The following is a 24,518-nucleotide window of genomic DNA, read 5'->3' as shown; positions in this document are numbered from 1 at the left end:
AAAAACAATTACATTTTTCAAATCTACTACTGCCATTTTGTTTCTAAGTCAAAAAGGGAGGGAAAAAGTATGAGAAGTAAATTCAGAAGTTGTAAAGCTAAAACTAGGACTAGTATCTTGCAGAATGTTACTGTTTGTGCTAACTTACACCTTTATATTTCAATTAGAACCTAGACCAATGTTTCAAGGAACCATATAAAAATTATGGGCAAGAAACCGAGAATTAAGCCTGTGAAAGTCCGTGGTTCCTTCTGTAGATACTACCATTGAGGAATATAGTTTCGGCTATGAAAACTATTTGAAGCATAACAAGTGTTACAACCCCCCTTTACCCCTGGCCTCATTTTTTGGATGGTGCTCAGGTTTGAATACAAGGTCTCAAGATTGCTCATCTGACAATCTACCTCTTTTCTTTTTTTGCCAGTCCTGGGCTTGAGTTCACGGCTTGAGCACTGTCCTTGGACTTTCTCAAGGCTAGCACTCTACCACTTGAGCCTCAGCACCACTCCTGGCTTTTTGCTATGTATGTGGGGTACTGAGGAAACGAACCCAGGTCTTCGTACATGCTAGGCAAGCACTCTACCACTAGGCCAAACTCTTGGCCTGCGACAATCTACCTCTTAAGACACATTTTAGTCTTCATCCTTAGAACACATTTTTATGTCCTACTCTTCCCCCACCCCTAACACTAAGGCTTGAATTTAGGGACTCTTGTTCTCCCTAGTCTCTTTCATTCATAATTGGCACTTTACTACTTAAGCTTCATTTTCAACTTTTTAGTAGTTAATTGGAGATAAGAGTCTTTGTGTTTGTTTACTCAGTCTGTCTTTGAACCTCAGTCCTCAAATCTCAGCCTCCTGAATAGTTAGGTTTATAGCAGGAGCAACTGACACCTAGCTACTGTGATTATTTTTGAGATAGTCTCACTTTTTGCCCCAAGCCTACCCTGGACCATTTTCCTCTTATTTATGCTAAATTAACACCAAATGGTTGTATGGTCTGAGAAACAAGTTATGTTGAACAGAATAATTTCCTTCACATGAATTGCTTTTGATACTTAATTTCTTTATATTAGGTCAGTCTTATGAAATTCGGATGCTGGATAATCGGAAAATGGGAGATATGCCTGAGATCAGTGGAAAGTTGGTAAAGGTATGGACAGTATTTTAATCCTTAAAAATGCTGCAGTGATTAATAAAAGTATCAGTTTCACTGCAAGAGTTCCTATTTAAAATACTTTACGCTTCACTTTAGAAAGTTATGGCTATTATTAAAACTTTGGACTTTTGGAGCAAACTTTTTGTTTCTGCATCTGTAAAGTGGACATTATGGCTTCATTGGGAGCCAGAAAGCATGACCAAGTTAGCTGCAGCGATCGGGGACAAAACACATTACCACAACAAGAACTGTAAACTAGTTTTCAAAAGTAAAAGATAATGTGAAAGGAAGTGAAATTAATATGAAAGTTTTAGAGATTTCTTTTACACCACTTTTTTTTTTCTTTTTTCTGGTTCTGGGACTTGAACTCAGGACCTGGGCACTGTGCCTGAGCTTTTTTTTTTTTTTGCCGGTCCTGGGACTTGACCTGGGCACTGTCCTTGGACAGTTTTGCTCAAGGCTAGTGATCTGCCACTTGAGCCACAGCACTCCTTCTGGCTTTTTCTGTGTATGTGGTTCCAAAGAATTGAACCCAAGGCTTCATACATGCTAGGTAGCACTCTACCACTAGATTATGCTCCCAGCCCCTGCCTGAGCTTTTTTGTTCAAGGCTAGCTCTCTACCACTTGAGATGCAGCTCCACTTCCTGGGTTTTTTGGTGGTTAATTGGAGATAATAGTCTCAGGGACTTTCTTGCTCAGGCTGCCTTCAAACCACAATCCTCAGATCTCAGCCTCTACGAGGCTGAGATTATAGGTGTGAGCCACTTGTTAAAGTTTCCTTGACTGCAGCTTGCAGTCTCTTGTCCATATTGACATATAAACGAAGGACTGAGTTATCTCAGTTATAGCAGATATAACCATTGTCTGGCTAGCCTTTTTGGATGTGTGTTTAGAACCATCCCTGATCCCTCCACTATTAGGCTAGGTAGGTTCTTCTATTATTTTACTGTCATGTATTGGTCTCATTCAGTCCATAGCACCACAGGGCAAAGTTGATGGAGGAAGGAAACTTATTTGGGGAAAGGTAAAATTTTCAGAGGCCAATCAAGCATGAGTTCCCTCAATCATTCCCTCTTCCCACAGAATGGCAGGTCATGACCCAGGTATTTCTGGGCCTTCACTATGGAGAGATTCTATCAGCTAGATCTATCATTTTAGAGGGAAGAGCAGTCTTGTAGAGGGAATGGATGTTCATACTGCTGGGTAAGCAAGGCAGTCTGAATTTGGCACGTTGTCTGGATGACACAATTACCTGGCGTTTGGATGTCTAAGATAGGAGCCTTTGGGATATTTCAGACCCCCTCTCACTTTGCAGGACAATTTCAGTTCTGCAGGAGATTGAACTTAAATATTTTCCTTCCCTCTGAGAAAAGCACAGATGATCTTTTTATTACTTGGTTGTCTTGCCAGCTCAGAGTAAGTTCCCAGGTTTCTTCTGACTTTTGGTCCTTCTAGTGAATTTCTAACAGAGGTAGTCTTATTTGTCCATTTACAAAGTTACTCCCTGCATTTTGGTTCTGTCTTGACTATGCCCAGTCATTGGGGTTGGTAATTTCCATAGAGAATGAGTTAGGTTGTCATGTTTGTTTTTCTTTCCTCCTGCCAAAAAAGCTCACCAGCATTGTTCACAATATGCAAGTCTGTTCTGGTTGACTTGTGCTTGGCTCTCATGACAACTATTCTTGGGTTGATCTGGTAGCCAAATTAACAGTGTTAGAAAGGTTAGAAATAGTGACGATTCTCTCTATCCTCTGGTCCTAGGTGGCTTATTGCTTCTAGAGTCACCTTTGGATAAATCTGCCAGTTGTCCCATAGCTAGTTATTAAACTAATACTTTTCTCCTTCCTCCTCTTTTTCTTCTTGTTTGATAGATAAGACTAAGTGCTTAAAATTCTTTTAGCAAACTATAAATGTCAGTCAGATTAATTTTTGACTAGGTTAATCAGTTTAACTACTGAACTGTTTTTGATTTACTCCTAAATTAAAGCATGGGGCTGGGAGTTTGGCCTAGTGGTAGAGTGCTTGCCTAGCATGCACAAAGACCCAGGTTCGATTCCTCGGTACCATATGTAGAGAAAAGCCAGAAGTGGTGCTGAGGCTCAAGTGGTAGAGCTCTAGCCTTGAGGAAAGCCCAAGGACAATGCACAGGCCCTGAGTTCAGTCCCCAGGACTAGCAAAAGAAAGAAAAAAAAAGTGTGTGTAGAGCTGGATGTGGTGGACTATACCTGTAATCCCAACATTCAACGATTCCACCTATAGTCCCAATAAGCACTGTGGAGTCCAAAGCTACAGGATCTTGGGTTGGAGGTCAACAGTAGTTGGGTAACTTCACTAACTCAAAAACCAGCTACAAAAATAAGCAACTTGCTCTCATCTATAATCCTAGCTACTCAGGAGGCTAAGTAGCTCACCATTCAAAGCCAGCCCCAGCAAGAAAGTCTGTGAGACTTTGTCTCCAACACACTACTCAAAACAGACCAGAAGTGGCATTGTGGCTCAAGTGGTAGCATGCTAGCCTTGAGTTAAAGAGCCCAGGAACCATACCCAGGCTCAGAATTTAAGCCCCAGGACTGACCCCCCCCCCCAAAAAAAAAAAAAAAAAAAAGCAGCAGCAGTTCAGAGGCAGTGTCCAGGCTGAGTTTGAGCTCCAGGACTGGCAAATGAAACACATTACTAGCAGAAGTGAAGAAAAGAAGGGCAGATAATGGACTGTTAATAAAGAAACTGTCTAGCTACAAATACACAGCAGATGTTTAGTCACACATGTGGTGTTTTTAGTGTTTGAACTCACTGATTGGAAAGGGTTAATTTTTATAAAAGCTTTACTTCCAGTTCATCTTCGCTTGATAAGCCACATGTCTGATTTTTGTCCTTGTGCCAGAATAACATGCAGAATAATATCTGCTACTACCAAGGACTATATGATGATTTTTTTTTTTTTTTTGCCAGTCCTGGGCTTGAGCTCAGGGCCTGAGCACTGTCCTTGGACTTTCTCAAGGCTAGAACTCTACCACTGGAGCCTCAGCACCACTTCCGGCTTTTTCTATATATGTGGTACCAAGGAATCGAACCCGGGTCTTCATGCATGCTAGGCAAGTACTTTAACCACTAGGCCAAACTCCTGGCCCTATATGATGAAATTTTTGTAAATCATGTCCTTCTTCAGCTAGAGAAGTCCTAAAATAACCTTAAAATAAATTATAACCTACACTCTGTGTATGTATATGTATGTGTATGTGTATGTGTACGTACCCAGGGGTTTGGACTTAGGACATTGACCTTTTTTCACTAACAGCTGGCACTCTACCACTTGAGCCATTCCTCTAGTCTGACATTTCTGGTTAATTGAAAGTAAAGTCTCTTAGATTTTTCACAGGCTGTCTTCGGAACTCAGATCTCAGATCTCAGCCTCCAGAGTAGCTAGGTAAATTATATAGGCCATTGGTTCCAGCTGTTTGGAACTTCTTAATTGTGCTATATATATTTAATAATGTTGATGATGTGCTTTCTCTTCTTGTTTCTGGGTTTCTTTTTTGAGACAGGGTCTCATTTTATGCTTTAGTCTTATGTAGCTAAAGCTGGCTTCAAACTCACAGGCATGTGTTTATTGCACATGGCTTTTGCTTGTTATGTTTTTGCCTTGTGGGTTGTGCCTTGTATTGCTAGTTCTGTAGGTATAGTCTGTCTGCTTTTAGTCAGAATTTCTAGCTACTTCCCTTCTGGTACCACTGAGGGTTTTTTTGTTGTTTGGTTTGGTTTTGCCAGTCTTTGGGCTTGAGCTCAGGGCCTGGGTGCTGTCTCTGAGCTTCACCAGTTGAGCCACAGCTCCACTTCTGGCTTCTTTCGTTATTAGCAGTAAGAGTCTCACAGACTTGACAGGCTCACGCCTGTAATCCTAGCTACTCAAGAGGCTGAGATCTGAGGATCGAGGTTCAAAGCCAGCCTGGGCACTAATGAATGTGAGATCTTATCTCCAATTAATCACTAGAAAACGGGAAGTTGGCTGTGGCTCAAAGGGTAGGGTGGTAACCTTGAGCTGAAGACCTCAGGGATAGCACCCAGGCCTAGAGTTCAAGCCCCACGACACCCCCCCCCCCCAAAAAAAAAAAGAGTCTCACAGACTTTACTTACTGCAAGCTGGGTTTTGAACTGTGATTTTCAGATCTCAGCCTTCCTGAGTAGGATTATAGATATGAATCACTAGCATTTCGCCACAAATTAAAAAAAATTATTTTTGTATTTCATACTTTTGTCCCTCTTTCTCCTTACTATTTACTTTTTGAAATGGGGCCTAGTAAATTTCTGTTTATATTATTTTCATTCAAATATGTGGATTTAGTTGGTTAATTGCTGACTATAAAAGAACTTAATATGGCATTTTCTGTGTTGTGCTGTATTTCTTATTTTTTATATTTTTGGTTGTGGGACTTGAACTCTGGGCCTGGGCACGGTCCCTGAACTCTAAAGAGCTCAAGGCTACTGCCCTACTTCTTGAACTACAGTGCCAGTTATGGATTTCTGGTGATTAATTGTAGTTAAGAGTCTCATGTTCTTCAGTGCCTAGGCTGGCTTTGAATCGCAATCCTCAGATCTCAAACCTCCCGAGTAGCTAGGATTACAGGTGTGAGCCACCGTGCCCGGGTGTGTTGTGTTTTCCTATGTGTTCTATATGCTACTACCAAGAATTATAAAAGGAAATGTGAATGAGCTAACAAATATGAACCACAGGCATTAGTGCCCCCAGCTGGTGGTGCCCCAATCTGTGTACCAGCCCTGTGAGGGCTTTGCTGTCACAGAGGGAGGTGGGTGCTGGTGGGATTTTGGGCAGGCCATACTGACTTGAACCACTGGCATAGCCTCTTATTTTAACTGTCTCAAAAAAGTAAAAAGAAAATGGTGTCTTTCAAAATATCTGCTGTGCTGTGGCTAGTATTTAAGAAGTGGGGAAAGCAGAGGGACTAAAAAGTATTTATGTCTCTGTATTGCTAACAAATTATATCCTGAGCTAACAGATTCTATGGGAATATAATGATCAAATCTGGTGTTTTTGTTTTTATCTTTTTTGGTCAGTTGTGGGTCTTAAACTCTTGGCCTGGGCACTATCCTTGAGCTCTTTGTGTTCAAGGTTAGCACTATCACTTTGAGCCATATTCTACTTTTTTTTTGGTGGGTCATGGGACTTGAACTCAGCCTGGGCGCTGTCCTTGAGCTCTTCAGTCCAAGGCTATCACCCTACCCTTGAGCCAAGCCCCACTTCCCATTTTCTAGAGGGTAATTAAAGAGTTTCGGGTCCTTTTGTGCCCAGGCTGGGCCTCCTGAGTAGCTAGGATGACAAGCATGAGCCACCGTGCCCAGCTTATATCCTACTTCTTGTCCTGGTGGTTCATACCTATTATCCTAGCTACTCAGGAGGCTGAGCCCTGAGGATCACAGTTGAAAGCCAAAGAGGGCAGGAAAGTCTATGAGACTCTTATCTCGTTAGCCACCAGAAAACCAGAAGTGATGCTGTGTCTCAAGGTGGTATAGCGCTAGTCTTGATCAAAAGTAGCTCAGGGGCAACCCTACAACTGACCACCCCCCCAAAAAAAAAGTCTCAGTTTTTCCCCTGCCCAGGCTGGCTTTGAACCAGGATCCTCATATCTCAACCTCCTAGACAGCCAGGACTACAGGCAAATCTGATCACTTATTACCTTGTTTCTTGAATAAGACAGTGCTTGGTGTCCCAAATTTGTGGAAGCTGAAGGAGGCATGGATGAAGTGTGTAGAGCTGGCCTGGAGTTTGGGCTGAAGAGTTAAAGCCTTCCTTTGGGAGTTGAGGATAAAATTATCTCTTTCATTCTTTCTCTCAAATAACTCACTTGCAAGTTGAAAGTTGAGAATAAATTTTGTGTTTAGATTAGGGCAAATACACACACACACACACACACAGCCATTTAGCTGATAGAATAACTGTCTTTTTAAAGAAACGGAGTGTTGTTATATTTTGAGACAGGGTTTCAGTATGTAGCTAAGATTGATATTAAACTTGAGATCCTCCTGCCTAAGTGTCCTGAGTGCTAGAAATACAGGCATGTGATATCACATTCTACTTTATTACTTTAAATTAATACAGTTTTACCACTGTGCCTGGAGATTTCTATCTCTTATAGTAAAGTTTCATAATTCTTGTGCATCTGGTACTTTTCTTTATAGCAGTATAATTCTTTTTCACTTGTTTATGCACATGTATCTTGATTTTGAATTACAGTACCAAGTTTTTATAAAATGTGTACATCAGCAGCTATGTTATTTCTGCTTCTTATTTTTGAGTTATAAATCTTGGTACTAAACAAGTGCATACATAGTCCAGGTGTCTAAGAGCAAAAAAGCTGATAGGTAGAACCATTTAGAGCAGATTGAGTTTTTGCATGGTGATCTATTGTAAGTTAACACATGAGAAATAAGAATGGAGTTGTTCAAATATATTCATTTTCCCCACTTATTCCCTAGAGTATCATAAGGGTTGTATTCCATGACAGACGTCTGCAATATACAGAACATCAACAGCTTGAAGGGTGGAAGTGGAATCGCCCAGGAGACAGACTTCTGGATTTAGGTACAGTAGTGATGGAAAATGGTGGCATTGTTTATCTCTGTCTGTTAGTGTTTTGGCACCATGATTAATTATATAGGGAAAGTTTTAGTAGAGGAAAGTTAGTAGTAGATCCTTCCCTTGACATTTGTTTTATGCTTCAAAAGTAAAGTAGCTTTTGGTGCCAAATTAACCTGAACAAGGAATTTTTGTATTATTTACTTACTTATGTTTTGGGATATATTTAATACTCAGTTGGCACCATCTATTCTTAATAAAATGAAATGTCACGGTAGAGGATTTCAATGTCAATAGCAAGGTTGACTGGGTGTAGTTATTTCCTTAGATCATGATACAATAAGGAAGGTGTAGGTGGCTTATTGTTTGGGTATTTTTAAATTGAGGTCTTGTTGTGCTGTCCAGGCTGGCCTTGAACTCCTGGATTCAAATCATTTCCAAGCCTCAGCCTACAAGTACTACAGGCATGTACCAACACCTGGCAAGCTTCTTAAAGTGGATTCATTTTTATTTAACTTCTTTTCAACATACAGATATTCCAATGTCCGTGGGAATAATTGACACAAGGACAAATCCAAGCCAGTTAAATGCTGTTGAATTTCTGTGGGACCCTGCAAAACGCACATCTGCTTTCATTCAGGTTTGGATTTTTATATTATTAGAGTATATTGACCGTCTTCTAAATGGTCATAGTGAGATGGAGTTCTTGATTTGTGGAGGCATTTTAAAATAAATATTTGTAAACTATTTTCTGTGTGGTTTAAAAAAAAATTTTTTTTGGGGGGGGAGGTCAGTCCTGGGGCTTGAACTCAGGGCCTAAGTTAGCTGTCCTTGGGCTTTCTCAAGGCTAGAGCTCTACCACTTGAGCCACAGCATCATTTTTGGCTTTTTCTATGTATGTGATACTAAGGAATCAAAGGTTTCTGTGCCTGCTAGGCAGGCACTCTACCACTAGGCCAAACTCCTGGCCCTTTTTTATATTTTTAAAAATGGGTTTAATTGACTCAGTTGTATTAGTCAAAGATTTTCTGTGATAGTGTATAAACATTGTACAAATTCTATTTTGCCATTTTAGTCATATTTAAAATTTGTCATGAGATATATTCTTCTGAAAATTGCCTTTTAAAAGGATACAGTTGGTAAAAGGTTGTGGTTTTAAATTTTTTCTAACATTCTAATAATAAAACTTCAAACCTCCACAGTAAGTAATGATGAATCCTCTGTGTCCATCACCTGGGCTTCAGTAGTTACTAATTTTTCTTGTTAGCATAGTTAAAACACCAATTTTCTCTAATGTCTAGGAAGTATATGTGTATGTGTGCGTGCATGCATGCAAGCACATGTGCCTGTGTCTCTGTCCTGGGACTTGAACTCAGAGCTTGAGTGCTTTTCCTGAGCTTTTTTGCTCAAGGCTAACACTCTTTATCATTTGATCTTTAGCTCCACTTCCAGCTTTTTTGGTAGTTAATTGGAGATCAGAGTCTCACAGACCTTCTTGACCAGGCTGGCTTTGAACCATGTGAGATCTCAGATTCCTAAGTAGCTAGGATGACAGATATGACCCACTGATACCCAGCAGAGGGGTGTGTGTGTGTGTGTGTGTGTGTGTGTGTACGCACGCATGCATGCGTGTGTGTGCCAGTCATGGGGCTTGAACTCTGGTCCTGGGCGCGCTGTCTCTGAACTCTTCAGCTCTAGGCTAACACCCTGCCCCTTGAGCCACAGCACCACTTCTAGTTTTCTGATAATTGGAGCTAAGAGTCTCAAGGACTTTAGTGCCTGGGCTGGCTTTGAATCTGGATCCTCAGATCTCAGCCTCCTGAGTAGCTAGGATTACAGGCATGAGCCACCACGCCTAACTTTTTTTTGTTTTTGTCAGTCATGGGGCTTGAACTCAATGCCTGGGCACTGTTTCTGAGCTATTTCAATCAAGGCTAGCACTCAGCCACAGTGCCACTTCTGATTTTTCTGATGGTTAATTGGAGATAAGAGTTTCATGGAGTTTGCGCTCCAGGCTGACTTCAAACTGTTATTCTTAGATCTCAGCCTCCTAAGTAGCTGGGATTGCAGGCATGAGCTACTGGCACCCACTTTGTTTTTGTAATGCATATTATTATATATGTTTAAAAAATACTAATTCCAATACTTAGTTTGTATGCATTCGTAGATAGTGAAGTTTAAACTACTTTGTAGGTAATCTTTATATAGAAAATTTCCTGACCATCCTGAGTAGACTGGTTTGTATCAACTGTAAAGGATCATTAGCATGCTGCATTTTGATAGTCTACTAGATATTTCTCCTCCATTATTGTGAACATGGTTAGTATTTGTTGAATATGTGCCCATGCTACTGATGTTTGTTATGTAGGATAACCATTTATGTCATAATAACTTATAAGCTGTGGCAGTAATCTCAGGTTTTGCATTTGTGTGGTAAGATAGATTTTCATAGTGTGAGAGTCATTTACAGAGGTGTATGTAGCATTCAGAAATGACTATGGTGTTGCCACTAAACTATAAGGTGACTTCCAGCTATTAGCCCGTGATAGTATTTGGGAGAGAGCAAATCCTGAATAGACTTTTATGAGTTGCCCTGAGGAGTTTTAAGTGTGTACAGGTAGGACAAATAATAGACTTTGTGGGCTGTTGGAAGTTCTCCATACAAAGCTTTACATCATGTGCAACAAGATGACTGGATGGCTGGTATAGGCTTAGTAGCAGTAGGGAAATAAGACTGCTATGGATGGACAGGTCTCTGACCCTCAGCCAACAGGAATGTAATATCCAGGATGAAGGGAGGTGCCACGCATAAGAAGCTGCTGGGCTCTTGTTTCCCTGGTTGATGTAAAGGAGAAGAATGGCAATGTAGGAAGATCTCATTAACAAGTCCAGAAACTCATGGTTGGATTTTTGGGAGATTATGTATTGAACACAGTGCAAGACATTTATGAAATTAGTTGATTTGTATGTTCAAGTCTGTTTAAAAGTCTCGAATGTATGTGCAATGGTTAAGAAGAATTCTAAGAGAGAGCAGACTAGGAAGGCTCTTAGTATAAAATACTTTGAGTTCATTTCAGCTCATTATTTTACAGGTCCACTGTATCAGCACAGAATTTACTCCAAGGAAGCACGGCGGTGAAAAAGGAGTACCCTTCAGAATCCAGGTTGACACTTTTAAGCAGAATGAAAATGGGGAATACACAGACCATCTTCACTCAGCTAGCTGCCAAATCAAAGTGTTTAAGGTAACAGGTAGAAACAAGGTTGTCCATAATATTTCCCTTGTTATACTGTTTATGGCCTGGTAAATAAAATTGTCTATTTGTCTTTAAGCCTAAAGGTGCAGATAGGAAACAAAAAACTGACCGAGAAAAGATGGAAAAGAGAACAGCTCATGAGAAAGAAAAGTATCAGCCATCCTATGATACCACCATCCTCACTGAGGTAAGGTCTAGCATTTAGGTTTACAAGCGAAGCAGAGGATGAGTTTCACAACAAAGTGGGGGGGGCAATTGGGTGATAAATTGACATAATTTTCTCTGAAAAATTGTGGGGAAATATTTTATTTAAAAATTGGGATTGTTTTTTTTTTAATGTATTAGTGCTCTGGGTGGGATCGTGGATGAAGATGCTGAAATCCCAATCAGGTCTTAGAAGTAAGACCTTAAAACCCTGACATTGGCAAGAGATTAAGTTGGGGCTTAGAATGTCCAATTTTTGTCACTGCTGGGGCTTTGCATTTCCTTTAACTTTGAATCCTGTTGGTCATACATTTATTTAATTGGACTGCAGAGACATAAAACAGGGTATTAGATCTTTCTTTGTATAATAAAAAGACATTGATCCCAATCTTTGGTGTTTGTCCAGATGAGGCTTGAGCCTATAATTGAAGATGCAGTTGAACATGAGCAGAAAAAGTCCAGCAAGCGGACTTTGCCAGCAGACTACGGTGATTCTCTGGCAAAGCGAGGCAGTGTAAGGGGCTTCTGCTTCTCTTTTCATTGTGCAAGAACCCTTGTGCAGTGTTAGATATAGGACCAGCTTCCACGGAAAAGTAAAGCCAAATTTGTTTCTGATGTTCATGTCTTGATTTAATTTGTTTTTGTTGATAGACTTCCTGCTTTGTGTTTGTTCCTCTATGAGGAAAATTTCCTAAATCTAACACTTTAAATCAAAGCAAAAACAATGTTGACCATATTGGGTGGTTTTAGAGGGAAAGAGAAGACGCTCAGAGCTGTGTGTTTCCTCTTTGTTCCCTTGTCCCTTTCCCTCACTTCTTCCTCCTTCCCTCCTTCCCTCCTTCCCTCCTTCCCTCCCTCCCTCCCTCCCTCCCTCCCTCCCTCCCTACTTTTCTCCCTCTCTTCTTCTTTCCTTCACACACATAATTCCTTCAGGGCATTGACATTAATTAAAATTATTTTATTAAAATATATTGAAATACAATTAAATAAAAGGTTTGCTTTTTCATGTATGTGCCTACTAAAAAAATCTTGTGGAAACTGAAATGATGGCAAGCTTGACATTAATAAGTGCAGTACATTATATGTCACATTGTCTTGCATGCAGTATAAGAATGTCTGTCTGTCTGTGCTTTAAAAGCCTCTGTGGCAGCATTGATAGAAAAACATTTGTGACTGCATAGATTTTTCTTTCTGCAACTGCTTTGTGATGTAATGCTTAGGCCAAAGTAGTGCACCTGTGGCACTTAGCGCTTTCCCCTAACCCATTCCCATTATAGGGACTTGATAAAGCATAAATTTTGTCAGACCAAGTGCAGCTTTTCTTTATTTTCTGACACAACCCTTCATGTAACAGTCCACAAAAGAATTATTTGTTATACAAGTTTAGGTCAGCTATATGTCTTCAGTACATAGGAAGAAAGACTGATAAAGATGTTTTAAAGCATAGCTGCTATCATGAACTAATGAAGACTCTTCGTTGTTGCAGTATTTCTACTAAGGTACCAAAATGGAATTTTCACTCCTTTACACATATCACTGCTATAGGTACATGATCACAGAAACTTCATTTCTAATTGAAGCATTGAGTAAAACTGTTTTAAATGCTTTTTAATTAAAAAATCTGAAAATATACTCATCTTGGTTTACAGAATAGCACTGTCTTAAACTTTTTAAAAATTTAAGTCAAGGATTAATCCAAACCACTGATAATCTTTTCTCTCAAATGCTTACCCTCCCAGTTTTGTTTTTATCCTCCTCTGATTTCCTACCTGAAGACACCCAGATATTCTTAATTTATTTCAGGTGGTCCTGGTTATTTCTCCTTGCTTATTATAAACCATTTAGCTAATTTAAAGAAATGGGTTCTAGAATTCATAAATTTGTTGTAGCTGAGAACTAATCTGAGCATGATAAAGTTGTTGGAAAATTTTTAATGCTTCTTAACTCAAGCCTAAAATATGCAAAACATCAGCAGTTCACTGGCCTGGGATTTCACATCTTCTAGTGTGTTTCTTGTTACCCTGGCTGCATTTGGTTTGGGTAAGATGCTGAAAAAGGTAGCTAGAATTCAGAAGCCTGTCTTTAAAGAGCAGAGTATAAGTTTAATCCCCTGCAAAAGAAAGCCTATAGCATATTATGCATTTCTTTACTTAGTAGTTATAATTGACCTTCTGTGCAAGTGATATTCACACATACTGTTAAAATCTGAAAGGTCTGAATAAAATGGTCCCACACTGAATAGTCAGCTTCTAGTGCTTGACAGGGATGATGCATAGCGAAGGCCCTTTATGTGTATCTCTTTATTTTTTAACACACTTACACATCTAATTAGGATTATGTTAGCAGATACACTAGGCCTGTGTCTGAAAAGTGTAAATATGGATCCTGAATGGTGAGTTGGTGATGGACTGCACTTTGAGTAGATGGCACAGCACAAAGCTTAGCAGGAAGGAAGGAAGCAGAGTGATCCTCACCTCACTGAGCGTCATCTTCCATGCATGCCGATGTGAGATTGTAGCAACACATTGAATCAGCAGAAAAACACTGAGTGTACTAAGACAGCTGCTGTTGGGCAAGAGTGGGCATGGGATGTAGAGAAAACTCCCAACAAAGATGAGAAGGCATGAAAAGGGCTTGCAGGACCAGTGCTGGCTTTGAGCTGAGAGCCGAGGTTTAGGAGATCAGCACTTGGCCGGCAAGCTCCAGGTCTTGTACACCTGCATTTTTCCATTCCATAGGACACAGGTGTCTAGTTTTATGGTTCCATTTTGATCATCTTCTAAAACACTCTTCCATGGATGACTTACACTTTCTGTCACCTCTGCTTTAGAAACTGTGCTCTTGAATTACACAAATATGGGAGTCTAGCGGCCAAAGGCACTAGGTTGAGTCCAGTACCTTGAAAAGAGAGAGCAGGGTGAGGACTGTTTGGGCAAGGCACTTGCTATTCTGAGGGGAGATGCCTAGCTGATGCCTCTTCACTGGAGGTTATCCAGCAACTCTTAATGTCTGCTGGAGTTCATGTAATCCTAGCACTGCTGTTTATCTTTGGCTCACAACAAAGTTGTGAAGTTGAGTCATCATCCTTTAGTCTGCTCATTCACAGGGTACTGATCCTGTAACTGTACAAGTACATGATATTGCTATAACCATTATGCATTACAAACTGTCTTTAGGAACGTAAGCACTGTACATGGATTATTGCTAATAGCACTGCTAGACTGCAGTAGAGCTCAGTGGTAGAGGTTTGCCCGAGCATGCATACAGCCCTGGGTTCCATCCCTAGCTGCTAGAAGCATTTAAATGTGCACAAAATGTGAGACAGGTGTATCTGGAGCATGAGTAGTACCTTATTTGCCTGTTCTAGTTTGAAGCTTTTTGGTGGTTTCATTTCCTCAAACAATTGACAGTAATTGCCAAGGCGAATTTGGGGAAACAAATTTAATAAAGGTTTACATTACTTTAGATACACATTTTATTCTGTGAAGTGATCATTTGTATTAAGCAAGGAACATATCTAGGAGAAAAATCTAGGTAGTAGGAATGACAGCAAATATATGACATCTACAGATTATTTGATACATTAGCTCACAGTGTCTTTGATTCTTCAGTGTATAAGCTGTGGAGGTTTCTTTGACAGATGAAAAATATTCTGTTTAGTTTTTTGTTGTTGTTTTGTTTGGCCCTGGGTGCTGTCCCTGACCTTTTTTTTTTTTTTGCTCTACCACTTAATCTACAATGCTACTTCCAGCTTTTTTGAGTAGTTTATTCGAGATAGAGTCTCATGGACTCCTGGATGTTCCTGGGTTGGCTTCAAACTGTGATCCTCAGATCTCAACCTCCTCAGTAACTAGGATTTCAGGTGTAAGCCACCAGCATCTGGCTAGTTTTAATATGTGTGTGTGTGTGTGTGTGTGTGTGTGTGTGTGTGTGTGTGTGTTTTGCCAGTCCCAGGACTTGAACTCAGAGCCCGAGTGCTTTCCTTGGGCTTTCTCAAGGCTAGAGCTCTATCCCTTGAGCCACAGTACCACTTCTGTTTTTTTCTATGTATGTGGAATTGAACCTGGGTCTTTGTGCATGCTAGGCAAGCACTCTTTCACTAGACCCAACTTTGGACCTAGTTTTATTTTTTTGAGACAGTGTCTTGCTGTGTGACCATAGGACTGTGGAATTTTCTATATAGTCCAGGCTGGATTTGAACTTGGGTCCAAAGAATGCCCCAAAATGGGCATTATTGTGAAAGCTATCCTTATATTGAAATTGGTATGTTCCAATGCAATGCTGACCAGTTCTGTTTTGCAAGGTAATAATAGTAGAAAGTGTCTCCAATTGTTTTTCCTCCCTACTCCATCTCCCCCCCTGCCTTTTTTTTGACCCAGTCCTAGGGCTTGAACTCAGGCCCCAGGCACTGTCCTTAGGCTTTCTCAAGGCTAGCACTCTACAACTTGAGCCACAGCACTACTTCTGGCCTTTTCTGTGTATGTTGTACCAAGCCCAGGGCTTCGTGCATGCTAGGCAAGTACTGTACCACTAGGCCATACTCCTGGCCCCTTTCCTCCTCCTCCTCCTCCTCCTCCTCCTCCTCCTCCTCCTCCTCTTCCTCCTCCTCCTCCTCCTCTTCCTCCTCCCCTTCTTCCTCCTCCTCTTTCTCCTCCTCCCCTTCTTCCTCCTCCTCCTCCTCCCCCTCCTCCCCCCCCCCTCCTCCTCCCTTCTTCTTGTTCCTTTTTTTTTTTTTTTTCCCTTTTTGCCACATCTGGGGCTTAAACTTGGCCTGACCACTGTCCTTGGGCTTTCCCCAAGGTGAACGCTCTACCACTTGAGCCACAGCACCACTTCTGCTTCTTCTGTGTTTTTGGTACCAATGAATTGAACCCGGGTCTTTGTGCATGCTAGGCAAGCACTCTATCACTAGGCCAAACTCCTGGCCCTGTTTTTCCTCTTTTTGAGCAGATAAATAAACTGTTGTAAAGGATGTTTGTTTTCTATTTTCTTTCCCCTATCTATACTTCTGATGGGTATAAGATGTGACTTGTTAGCCCCGTTGGGGAGACTTGGTTTCTGCTGTGAGAATGCCGCTGTTTCTTAGCTGCTTCATGCTAGTGGTCCTGACATGGCCCTCCCTATTCAGGAGAAATGTGACTCTCCTACTGCACAGTGCACTCTCACCATTGGCTTCCTCACCCCTCCTAATGGTTGTATTCAGTGTGTCTTTGCATCTTTGCTAGGGTAGCAGTTTTGTCTGGGGCTGAAAACTACTTGGGTTCACACTGTCCCTCTGAGAAAATATCAACATCCACATGGCTCGACGCCTTGTAGAGCAGTGCTGCCGTGGCTCTTGTACTTTGACATTTGGACCAGCCCATTGTTCCTTGGGGGTTATTATTTATGTTAAGAATGATCAAGAAGAGGGGCCGGGAGTTTGGCCTAGTGGTAGAGTGCTTGCCTAGCATGCACAAAGACCCGGGTTCAATTCCTCAGTGCCACATACCTAGAAAACACCAGAAGTGGTGCTGTGGCTCAAGTGGCAGAGTGCTAGCCTTGAGAAAGGACAGTGTTTAAGCTTTGAGTTCAACCCCTAAGACTGGCAAAGAAAAAGAAAAGAATTACACGGGTGCAATCAAGGTTGCTTCTCGGAGTAGAAGGGACCAGCAGCAGGAAGGAGGCTTAACCACTGCCCAGGTCTCCATGCTCAACTGTCACGTGTTGCTTGGGAGACTTTTCTTGTCTCTGCTGTTCCTCAGCCTTCAGAGGTGCCTGTTGGGACAGAGGTTAAGAAAGAGGTAAAAGCAGTGAGACGACATCTATATTTAAAACAGCTTTAGAAAGTTAGCACTTGAGGGCTTCTCTAACATTAATGTCTAGACACACATAGCAGGGTAAATTTCACTTATCTGTGAGGGTACTTGCTAAACATCAGGTATCTTGTATTTGGTCAGATTAGAGAGTGAATTGCAAGAGTATCTTTCCCAAATGTAAAAAGCGCGTCATTAATTTTGTTCTGTTTCTATCCTTAGTGTTCTCCGTGGCCTGATACCCCCACAACCTATGTGAATAACAGCCCTTCCCCAGCGCCCACTTTCACCTCCTCACAGCAGAGCACGTGCAGCATCCCAGACAGGTACCTGTGTACACATGCCTGTGCTTCACCAGTGCACCGGCTCCTTCAAGTTTCTCCCCTCTCATTGTTAGCAGCTTCTCTCTCCTCTCTTTTCCCTCCCCCCCTCTCTGACTCTTTCCCCCTTTCCCTTCTTCTCTCCTTCCTTCCCTCTTTTTATAGTCCTGGAGTTTGAACTCGGGACCTTCCTATTGCTTAGCAAGCACTCTGCCACTTATTTCAAACTCCAATTCTGGCAAAATTTTTGCTAGTTAATTGGAGATAAAAGTCTCTTGGAGCGGCTGGAGTTTGGCCTAGTGGTAGAGTGCTTGCCTAGCATGCACAGAGACCTGGGTTCGATTTCTTGGTACCACATACATGGAAAAAAGCTGGAAGTGGTGCTGTGGCTCAAGTGGTAGAGTTCTAATCTTGAGAAAGCCCAAGGACAGTGTTCAGGCCCTGAGTTCAAGCTCCACAACTGGCCTAAATGAATGAATGAATGAATGAATGAATGAATGAGTCTCAAGAAGCAGGGTGCTGGTGGCTCATTCCTATAATCCTACCTATTCAGGCTGAGATCTAAGGATCACGGTTCAAAGCCAGCCTGGGCAGTAAAGACCAAGAGACTCATCTCCAGTTAAGCACCAGAAAACCAGAAGTGGTGCTGTAGTTCAAAGTAGTAGAGTGCTAGCTTTGAGCAAAAAGAACTCAGTGATAGCACCCAGGCTCTGAGTTCAAGCTTCACAACTGACGAAAGAAGAGTCTCTTGGACTTTTCTGCTCTAGCTGGTTTCCAACAGGGATCTATAGATCTCAGCCTCCTGTGTAACTAGGATTATAGGTGTGAGCCACGGTGCCCAGCTACATTAGCCTTGTTTTGTGTGTCTGAAGTGGAATGGTGGGAAATCTACTGTACATTGGTGTAATTTCAGACAGGGTATTTCGAGATATAGCCAGGATTCAGTCTTTCAAAGGATTTTTAATTTTAATTTTTATTTATTTATTTTTGCCAGTCCTGGGCTTGAACTCAGGGCCTAGGCACTGTCCTTGGACATTTTTTTTTTTTTTTTGTACTCAAGGCTAATGCTCTGACACTTGAGTCACAGTGCCACTTTTGGCTTTTTTTGTTTCTATGTGGTACTGAGGAATAGAAACAAGCTCTCTACACTAGGCCACACTCCCGGCCCACCATCTTTGAAAGATAGTTAAAAAATCATTATTATAAAGATGATGTACAGGGAGATAACAGTTAAAAGTTAAGACAGGTAAAGAGTATATTTCCTTTTGGACAGTGTCTCCCCTTCCCTCCCAGTTGTAGTCTTTGAAAGATTAAAGAGTGTGTATTAATGGGCTTCACAGAGAAGAACGGTATCTTTAAGGGGACCTGAATAAGTTAACATGATTTAGTACAAAGAACTTTGGTCTTTTGTTATATCAAACTGGTTATTTTCTGCCCTATTTTTTTTCCTTCTGTACAGATATACACTATCTTTTTTTTTTTTTTTTTTGGTCCATCATGGGGCTTGAGCTCTGGTCCTAGGCGTTGTCCCAGAAATGTTCAGCTCAAGGCTACTGCCCTGCCCCTTGAGCTACAGTGTCGCTTCTGGTTTTCTAGTGGTTAATTGGAGGTGCGAGTCTCATGGTCTTTAGTGCCTGGGCTGGCTTTGAACCACAATCCTCAGATCTCAGCTTCTTGAGTAGCTAGGATTACAAGCATGAGCCACCGTGCCTGGCTTCTATTTTACTTTTAAAGCAGGAGTGGAGAATGCCTATTTAAAGGCTCAAGAAATCATTGTATTCATAATAAGACAGTCACATATGTTTCTCATCTGATGTCCACAGTAGTATTGGCAGTATATGAGCTAACATGGTGTTACTAATATTCAAATTGCCCTTGGTAGGAAAAAAAAGAATCTTCACCCCTGCTCAGTTACAACAGTCTTTCTATGGTTTTAGAATGGTAGTGGAAAGTTTCATTTTATTCCCTTAACAGTCTTTGGCAACTGAGACTATAGGCAGCTCAGGATGGGAGCAGGAGGTAGTTTTCAGAATCAGAGTTGGTGAGGGCCTCTGACCCTCTATTTTCGTTGGGGAACTGATTTGGAGTTTATAAATGCCTTTGGCTTTGGGCTGTTGGTGGTGATGGGTGCTGATCCTAGGACTTAGCTCTCAAGTCTGGGCTCTGCTTCTGAGCCTTCCCCCTGCCCCCCTCAAGTCTAGCACCTTGAACTGTACTTCTGGCTTTGTGGTAGTTTCAAAAGCTTCTTACAGACTTTCCTGCCACAGACTGGCTTTGAACTGTGGTCCTGAGACGTCAACTTTGATACATATGCTTGAGCTACTCTGGCCCTACTCTTGTTCCTTTTTTTAAGAAAGCTTTTGTTTTGGTGAAGAAAAACACTCAAGACTTCCAGGGAAAAAAAGTTCTGTTTTTATACTCTACTTATGCTAATGTGCCCCTATTTTAAAAAGAACAACAGATAAAATCATGCTGTTCCCCATGAGCTAAGGGGGTCAGGCAGCTTGTTTTCATGTAAATTCTTGTGCTTTTTAAGAAGAATATTTGAGAGGACAGTTGGTAGTATGGAAGAGGTTCCCAGCCAGTCAGAAAATGGTTAGAAAATAGCTGTGACTTCAGAGGTAAGATGCAGACTCCTGAGTCTGCTAGTTGACTAAATATTCCCTGAGAACCTACTGTTTCTAGTTTCCAGTGCTCTGTAGATGCGTAAGGAACTTCAGTTCTGCTGAGTGAAGAACATGAGCAATCAGCTAAATCAAAGGAAGGAATTAGGAGCCAGAAAGGTGTTATATGCTCTGGGGAGTTACTTCCATTTTCCATTTACCTTAGAAGCAAGGATGGTGGTGCAGGTTTCTCTCTCTGTGTGTCTCTCTCTGTGTCTATCTGTATGTCCCCCCCCCCCTTTCTTTGAAGTGGGGCAGTCCTGGGCTTTGAACTCAGGGTGAAACACTGTCCTTGGACTTTCTCAAGGTTAAAGCTGTACCACTTGAGCCACAGCACCAGTTCCAGCTCTATTTCTATGTATGTGCTACTGAGGAATCAAACCTGGGTCTTTGTGCATGCTAGGCAAGCACTCTACCACTAGGCCAAACTCCTAGCCCTCATTTATTTATTTATTTATTTTACGGGAGGGGCAGTACTAGGATTTGAACTCAGGGCCTTATACTTGGTAGGTTGCCATTATTGGCTGCACTCTCCTTCCAGCCCTTTTGGAGGTTGGTTATTTTTTAGATAGATAAATTTAGTCCTTTTTATTTGTTTTTGTTATTGTCGGTCATAGGGCTAGAACTCGGGGCTTGGGCACTGTCCCTGAGCTCTTTACCACTTGAGCCACAGAGCCACTTCCATTTTTCTCGAGGTTAGTTGGAGATAAGAGTCTCATGGACTTTTTGTACCAGCCTGGCTTTCAACCCTGGCCTTCAGATCTCAGCCTCCTGAGTAGCTAGGATTACAGGAGTAAGCCACCAGCACCCAGATAAATTTAGTCTGCTTTCTGCCAGAGTGTGGGCCTAGATATCCCCCCTATTCCCCCGCTTCCTGGGCTTGAAGTCAAGGCCTAAGCTCCATCTTTTTGTTCAAGGTTATCACTCTACCACTTAAGCCACAGTGCCACTTTTGACTTTTTTTCTGAGTAGTTTGTTGTTTTGTTTTGTTTTGTTGTTGTTTTTGGAGATAGTCTCACAGACTTTCCTGCTCAGCCTGGCTTAAAAACTGATATTCAGATCTCAACCTCCTGAGTAGCTAAGATTACAGGTGTAGAGCCATTGGCTCCCAGCAGGCTTGAATTTCAAGTCCTCCTATTTTAGGCTTCCCATTTGTTAGCTGGCATGAAAGATATATGTCATCACCTTCTTCCACTGCGATGGAGTGTCACAGATGTCTGCCCAGGCTACCTGGAACTTTCAAGCTTGGCCTCCCATGCAATTTAGGATAAGGATGCATTACTGTCCCCTGCTAGGAGTTGAAAAAGGGTCTCACGAGCCTTTCTGCCCAGGCTACCCTGAACCACATCTTTCTGTTCTCAGTCTTTCAAGTAGCTAGTAAAGAGGACAGGTGAAAGCCTGTACAACTTGTTCATGGGTAGATGTATTAATTAAAGGAAGGTACCATTTATAGTTTATACATTTTTTTTTTTTAATGTGTGAAGGAGTTTGAACTTGGCCTGGGCTCTATCCCTGAGCCCTTCAGCTCAAGGCTACCACCCTACACTTGAGCCAAGCCCCACTTCCTGTTTTCTAGAGGTTATTTGGAGATAAAGAGTCTCGGATCCTTTTGGGTCCCTTTGTGCCTTGTGTGCCTTTGAACCTTGATCCTCAGATCTCAGCCTCCTAAGTAGTTAGAATTACAAGCGTGAGCCACCACAACCGGCTCCATTTTATACTTTTGACTATAATGATTATACTATTCTGTGTAGCCATTTTCTTCAGATTGTTCAGCAGTTATTTACTTATTTAATCCCCCCCCCAACTAAAGCACCCTAACTGATACCCTAGTGAAGAATTTAGGGAACCTTTTTTCCAAAACTAATTTTTCACTAGTACAGAAAGGCAGATAAAACTGGATCTGCCATGTGTCTTTATCTTGCCATCATCATTATTACATTGATGTCTAACCTGCCTGTTGCATTTTTGTTGCAAGCTTAAGTGGCTATCTTCCGTAATACTAACTTATTTCAGAGTTATCTAGATTACTACCCTTTGATGTTTTAATTTTTTTTATTACAAAAATCCCCCCCTCCTTTTTTTTTTTTTTTTGCAGCAATTCTTCTTCCCCAAATCACCAGGGAGATGGAGCTTCACAGGCATCTAGTGAAGTAAGTGTCTTTTCCCTATCAGCTGCTTTTATGGGCCTACACTTTTAAATTTCTGACAAGAGCTTGAATCATTAATTATATGGGTCATTGGATAGTCAGACTCATTCTTGTTGGGTAGAGAAAGGGGTGTGTCTATGTAGATGCCAATTCTGGGGCTTGATTTCAGGGCTTCACATTCACACCTTAGATTTTTCATTCAAAACTGGCTGGTGCTGTACCACAATGAGCCATGCCTTCATTTCTGGCTGGAGATAAGAGTCTTTTTGGTTTGGCTTCAAACTGTGATCCTCAGATCTCAGCCTCCTAAGCAGGTAACATTACAGGCATGAGCCACCAGTGTGGCTTTTTGGAACTATTTTTCATGGGCAAGCACTTGCAGCTCACTCCTGTTATCCTTACTACTGAGGAGACTGAGGTGATAATCACAGTTCAGAACCAGCCCAGGCAGGAAAGTTCATGAGACTTCTCTCTAATTTATCTAATTATAAAATTGGTTTATTGCAAAAAAAATTCTAGAATAACCAGTTAAATTCTTATCCCCATGCTACCAACACAAACAAGAGGCGTTAACCATGTTTATGTTGGGAACCAAGACGCACAAAGAAAGCCTGCACAAAGAAGCCTGTGTGCAGGCTGTTATTGGGAGCGAGGGAGAGAGAGAGAGGAAGAGAAGAAAGGAAGGAGGGAGGGACCTGCAGGCTTCCATGTGAGCACAGAAAGCAAGTTCCAATTTATCTCTTAAAAAAAAAGAACTGGAGGGCCAGGAGTTTGGTCTAGTGGTAGAGTGCTTGCCTCACATGCACAAAGACCCAGGTTCAATTCCTTGGTACCACATACATATCAAAAAGCTGGAAGTGGTGCAGAGTCTCAAGTGGTAGAGCTCTAGCCTTAAGAAAGTCCAAGGACAGTGCTCAGGCTCTGAGCTCAAGCCCAGGACTGGCAAAAAAAAAAAAAAGAACTGGAACCCAGGTGCAGGTGACTTACACCTGTAATCTCAGGAGGCTGAAATCTGAGGATCATGGTTTAAAGCCAGCCTGGAACTATTATTTCCAGTTAACCACCAGAAAACTGAACTGGCGCTATGGCTCAAAGTAATACAGCACTAGCCTTGAGCTGAAGAGTTCAGGGATATTGTCCGGGCCCAGAGTTCAAGTCCCATGGCTGACCAAAAAAAAATGGAAATAGAGCTGTGGCTCAAGTGGTAGAACACTAATCTTAAGCTAAAAAAGCTCAGAGACTGAGCCCAGGCCTTGATTCAAGCCCTAAGTCCGGCACAAAAAGTAAATAAAAAAATACATAGAAATTTTAAATTATATAAAAAATATACAAATTTAAAAGAGATAGGTACATAGAGATAATTATAGTGATTTGGGTTTTTTTTTTTACATTTAAATGCTTTTATCTATGTTCCTTTTCTTTCTTTCTCTTTTTTAAATTTATCTATTTTCTTTTTAATAGCAAATTCAGCCTTCAGCTACAACCCAGGAAGCACAGCAATGGCTATTGAAAAACAGATTCTCTTCCTACACAAGACTGTTTTCTAATTTTTCAGGTAATGTCCAGGTGTATACCCACACAACCTTAAAATTATGTAAAAACTGTATTCATATGAAGCTGATAAAAAATACTAGTATCTTTGTATGATGTCTATGTAAATTAAATGTCACCAGAATTCGGAAGCATCAGTTCCATTGACAATCTTGTATTTTCCTCACTTGTACGTATATTCAGTTCTAAGTAGTAATTTTTCACTTCCTCTTCATTTTGAAATAATTTTTCATTTCAACTTCATTGGGCTTCACAGGAAGTTGTAAAGATAGTACAGAGATGGGTCCAGCATGCCTTTACTCAGTTTTCTCACATAATTTATCTCAGCTTCAAATCCCGGAAGTCCCCATTGGTACTGTGTGTGATTTCGTCATGTCCTGTGTGGTCACCACTGCCGTTAGTATAGAGATTAAGGGCATCATCACAAGGTCCTCCCTTTAGTGGCTCCCTTTATGTCCCTTATCCCATGCCACTAAAGACATTGTAATTGTACCAGTTTGTGAGTATAGAAATGGAATTAGAAATCATTGGGATATGAATTGTGGAGACTGGCTTTTACTAGTTCTTAAAGATGTCAAGATCTTCTCAAGTTCTTGTGTATATCTATAGTGTGGTCCCTTTTTTTTTTTTTTTTTAATCACCCTGGGCCTGGGCACTGTTCTTGGACACCTTTTGCTCAAGGCTTGTGCTGTGCCACTTCCAGCTTTTCCTGTATATATAGTACTAAGGACTCAAAACCTGGGCTTTCTGCATGGTAGGCAAGCAAGCATTCTACCACTAGGCCACACTCCCAGCCCTCCTTTTCCTTTTAGAGTAGTGTTTCATAGTGTGGATT

General features: G+C 41.3%; 1 protein-coding gene across 2 annotated transcripts in view; it reads left to right on the top strand.

Moving 5' to 3' along the window:
• The window catches only part of Ubp1 (upstream binding protein 1), a 63,140-nt gene that overhangs the window by 30,904 nt on the left and 7,718 nt on the right, over positions 1-24,518 (top strand). The window contains exons 4-12 of one of the 2 annotated variants that reach the window (XM_090351816.1): positions 1,076-1,152; positions 7,650-7,755; positions 8,283-8,389; positions 10,842-10,994; positions 11,083-11,193; positions 11,617-11,724; positions 17,225-17,328; positions 22,081-22,135; positions 23,594-23,687. In XM_090351816.1, coding sequence (XP_090207942.1) covers positions 1,076-1,152; positions 7,650-7,755; positions 8,283-8,389; positions 10,842-10,994; positions 11,083-11,193; positions 11,617-11,724; positions 17,225-17,328; positions 22,081-22,135; positions 23,594-23,687 — 915 coding nt within the window. The remainder of the gene's footprint in view (positions 1-1,075; positions 1,153-7,649; positions 7,756-8,282; positions 8,390-10,841; positions 10,995-11,082; positions 11,194-11,616; positions 11,725-17,224; positions 17,329-22,080; positions 22,136-23,593; positions 23,688-24,518) is intronic. The other variant, XM_090351815.1, reaches the window with a different exon arrangement.

Source organism: Megascapheus bottae, chromosome 18, assembly GCF_031878675.1.
Source record: "Megascapheus bottae isolate mThoBot1 chromosome 18, mThoBot2.hap1, whole genome shotgun sequence".
Classification (NCBI taxonomy): Eukaryota; Metazoa; Chordata; class Mammalia; order Rodentia; family Geomyidae; genus Megascapheus; species Megascapheus bottae.
Note: the sequence above shows the minus strand (reverse complement) of the source record. Positions and strands in the feature narration are given on the sequence as shown.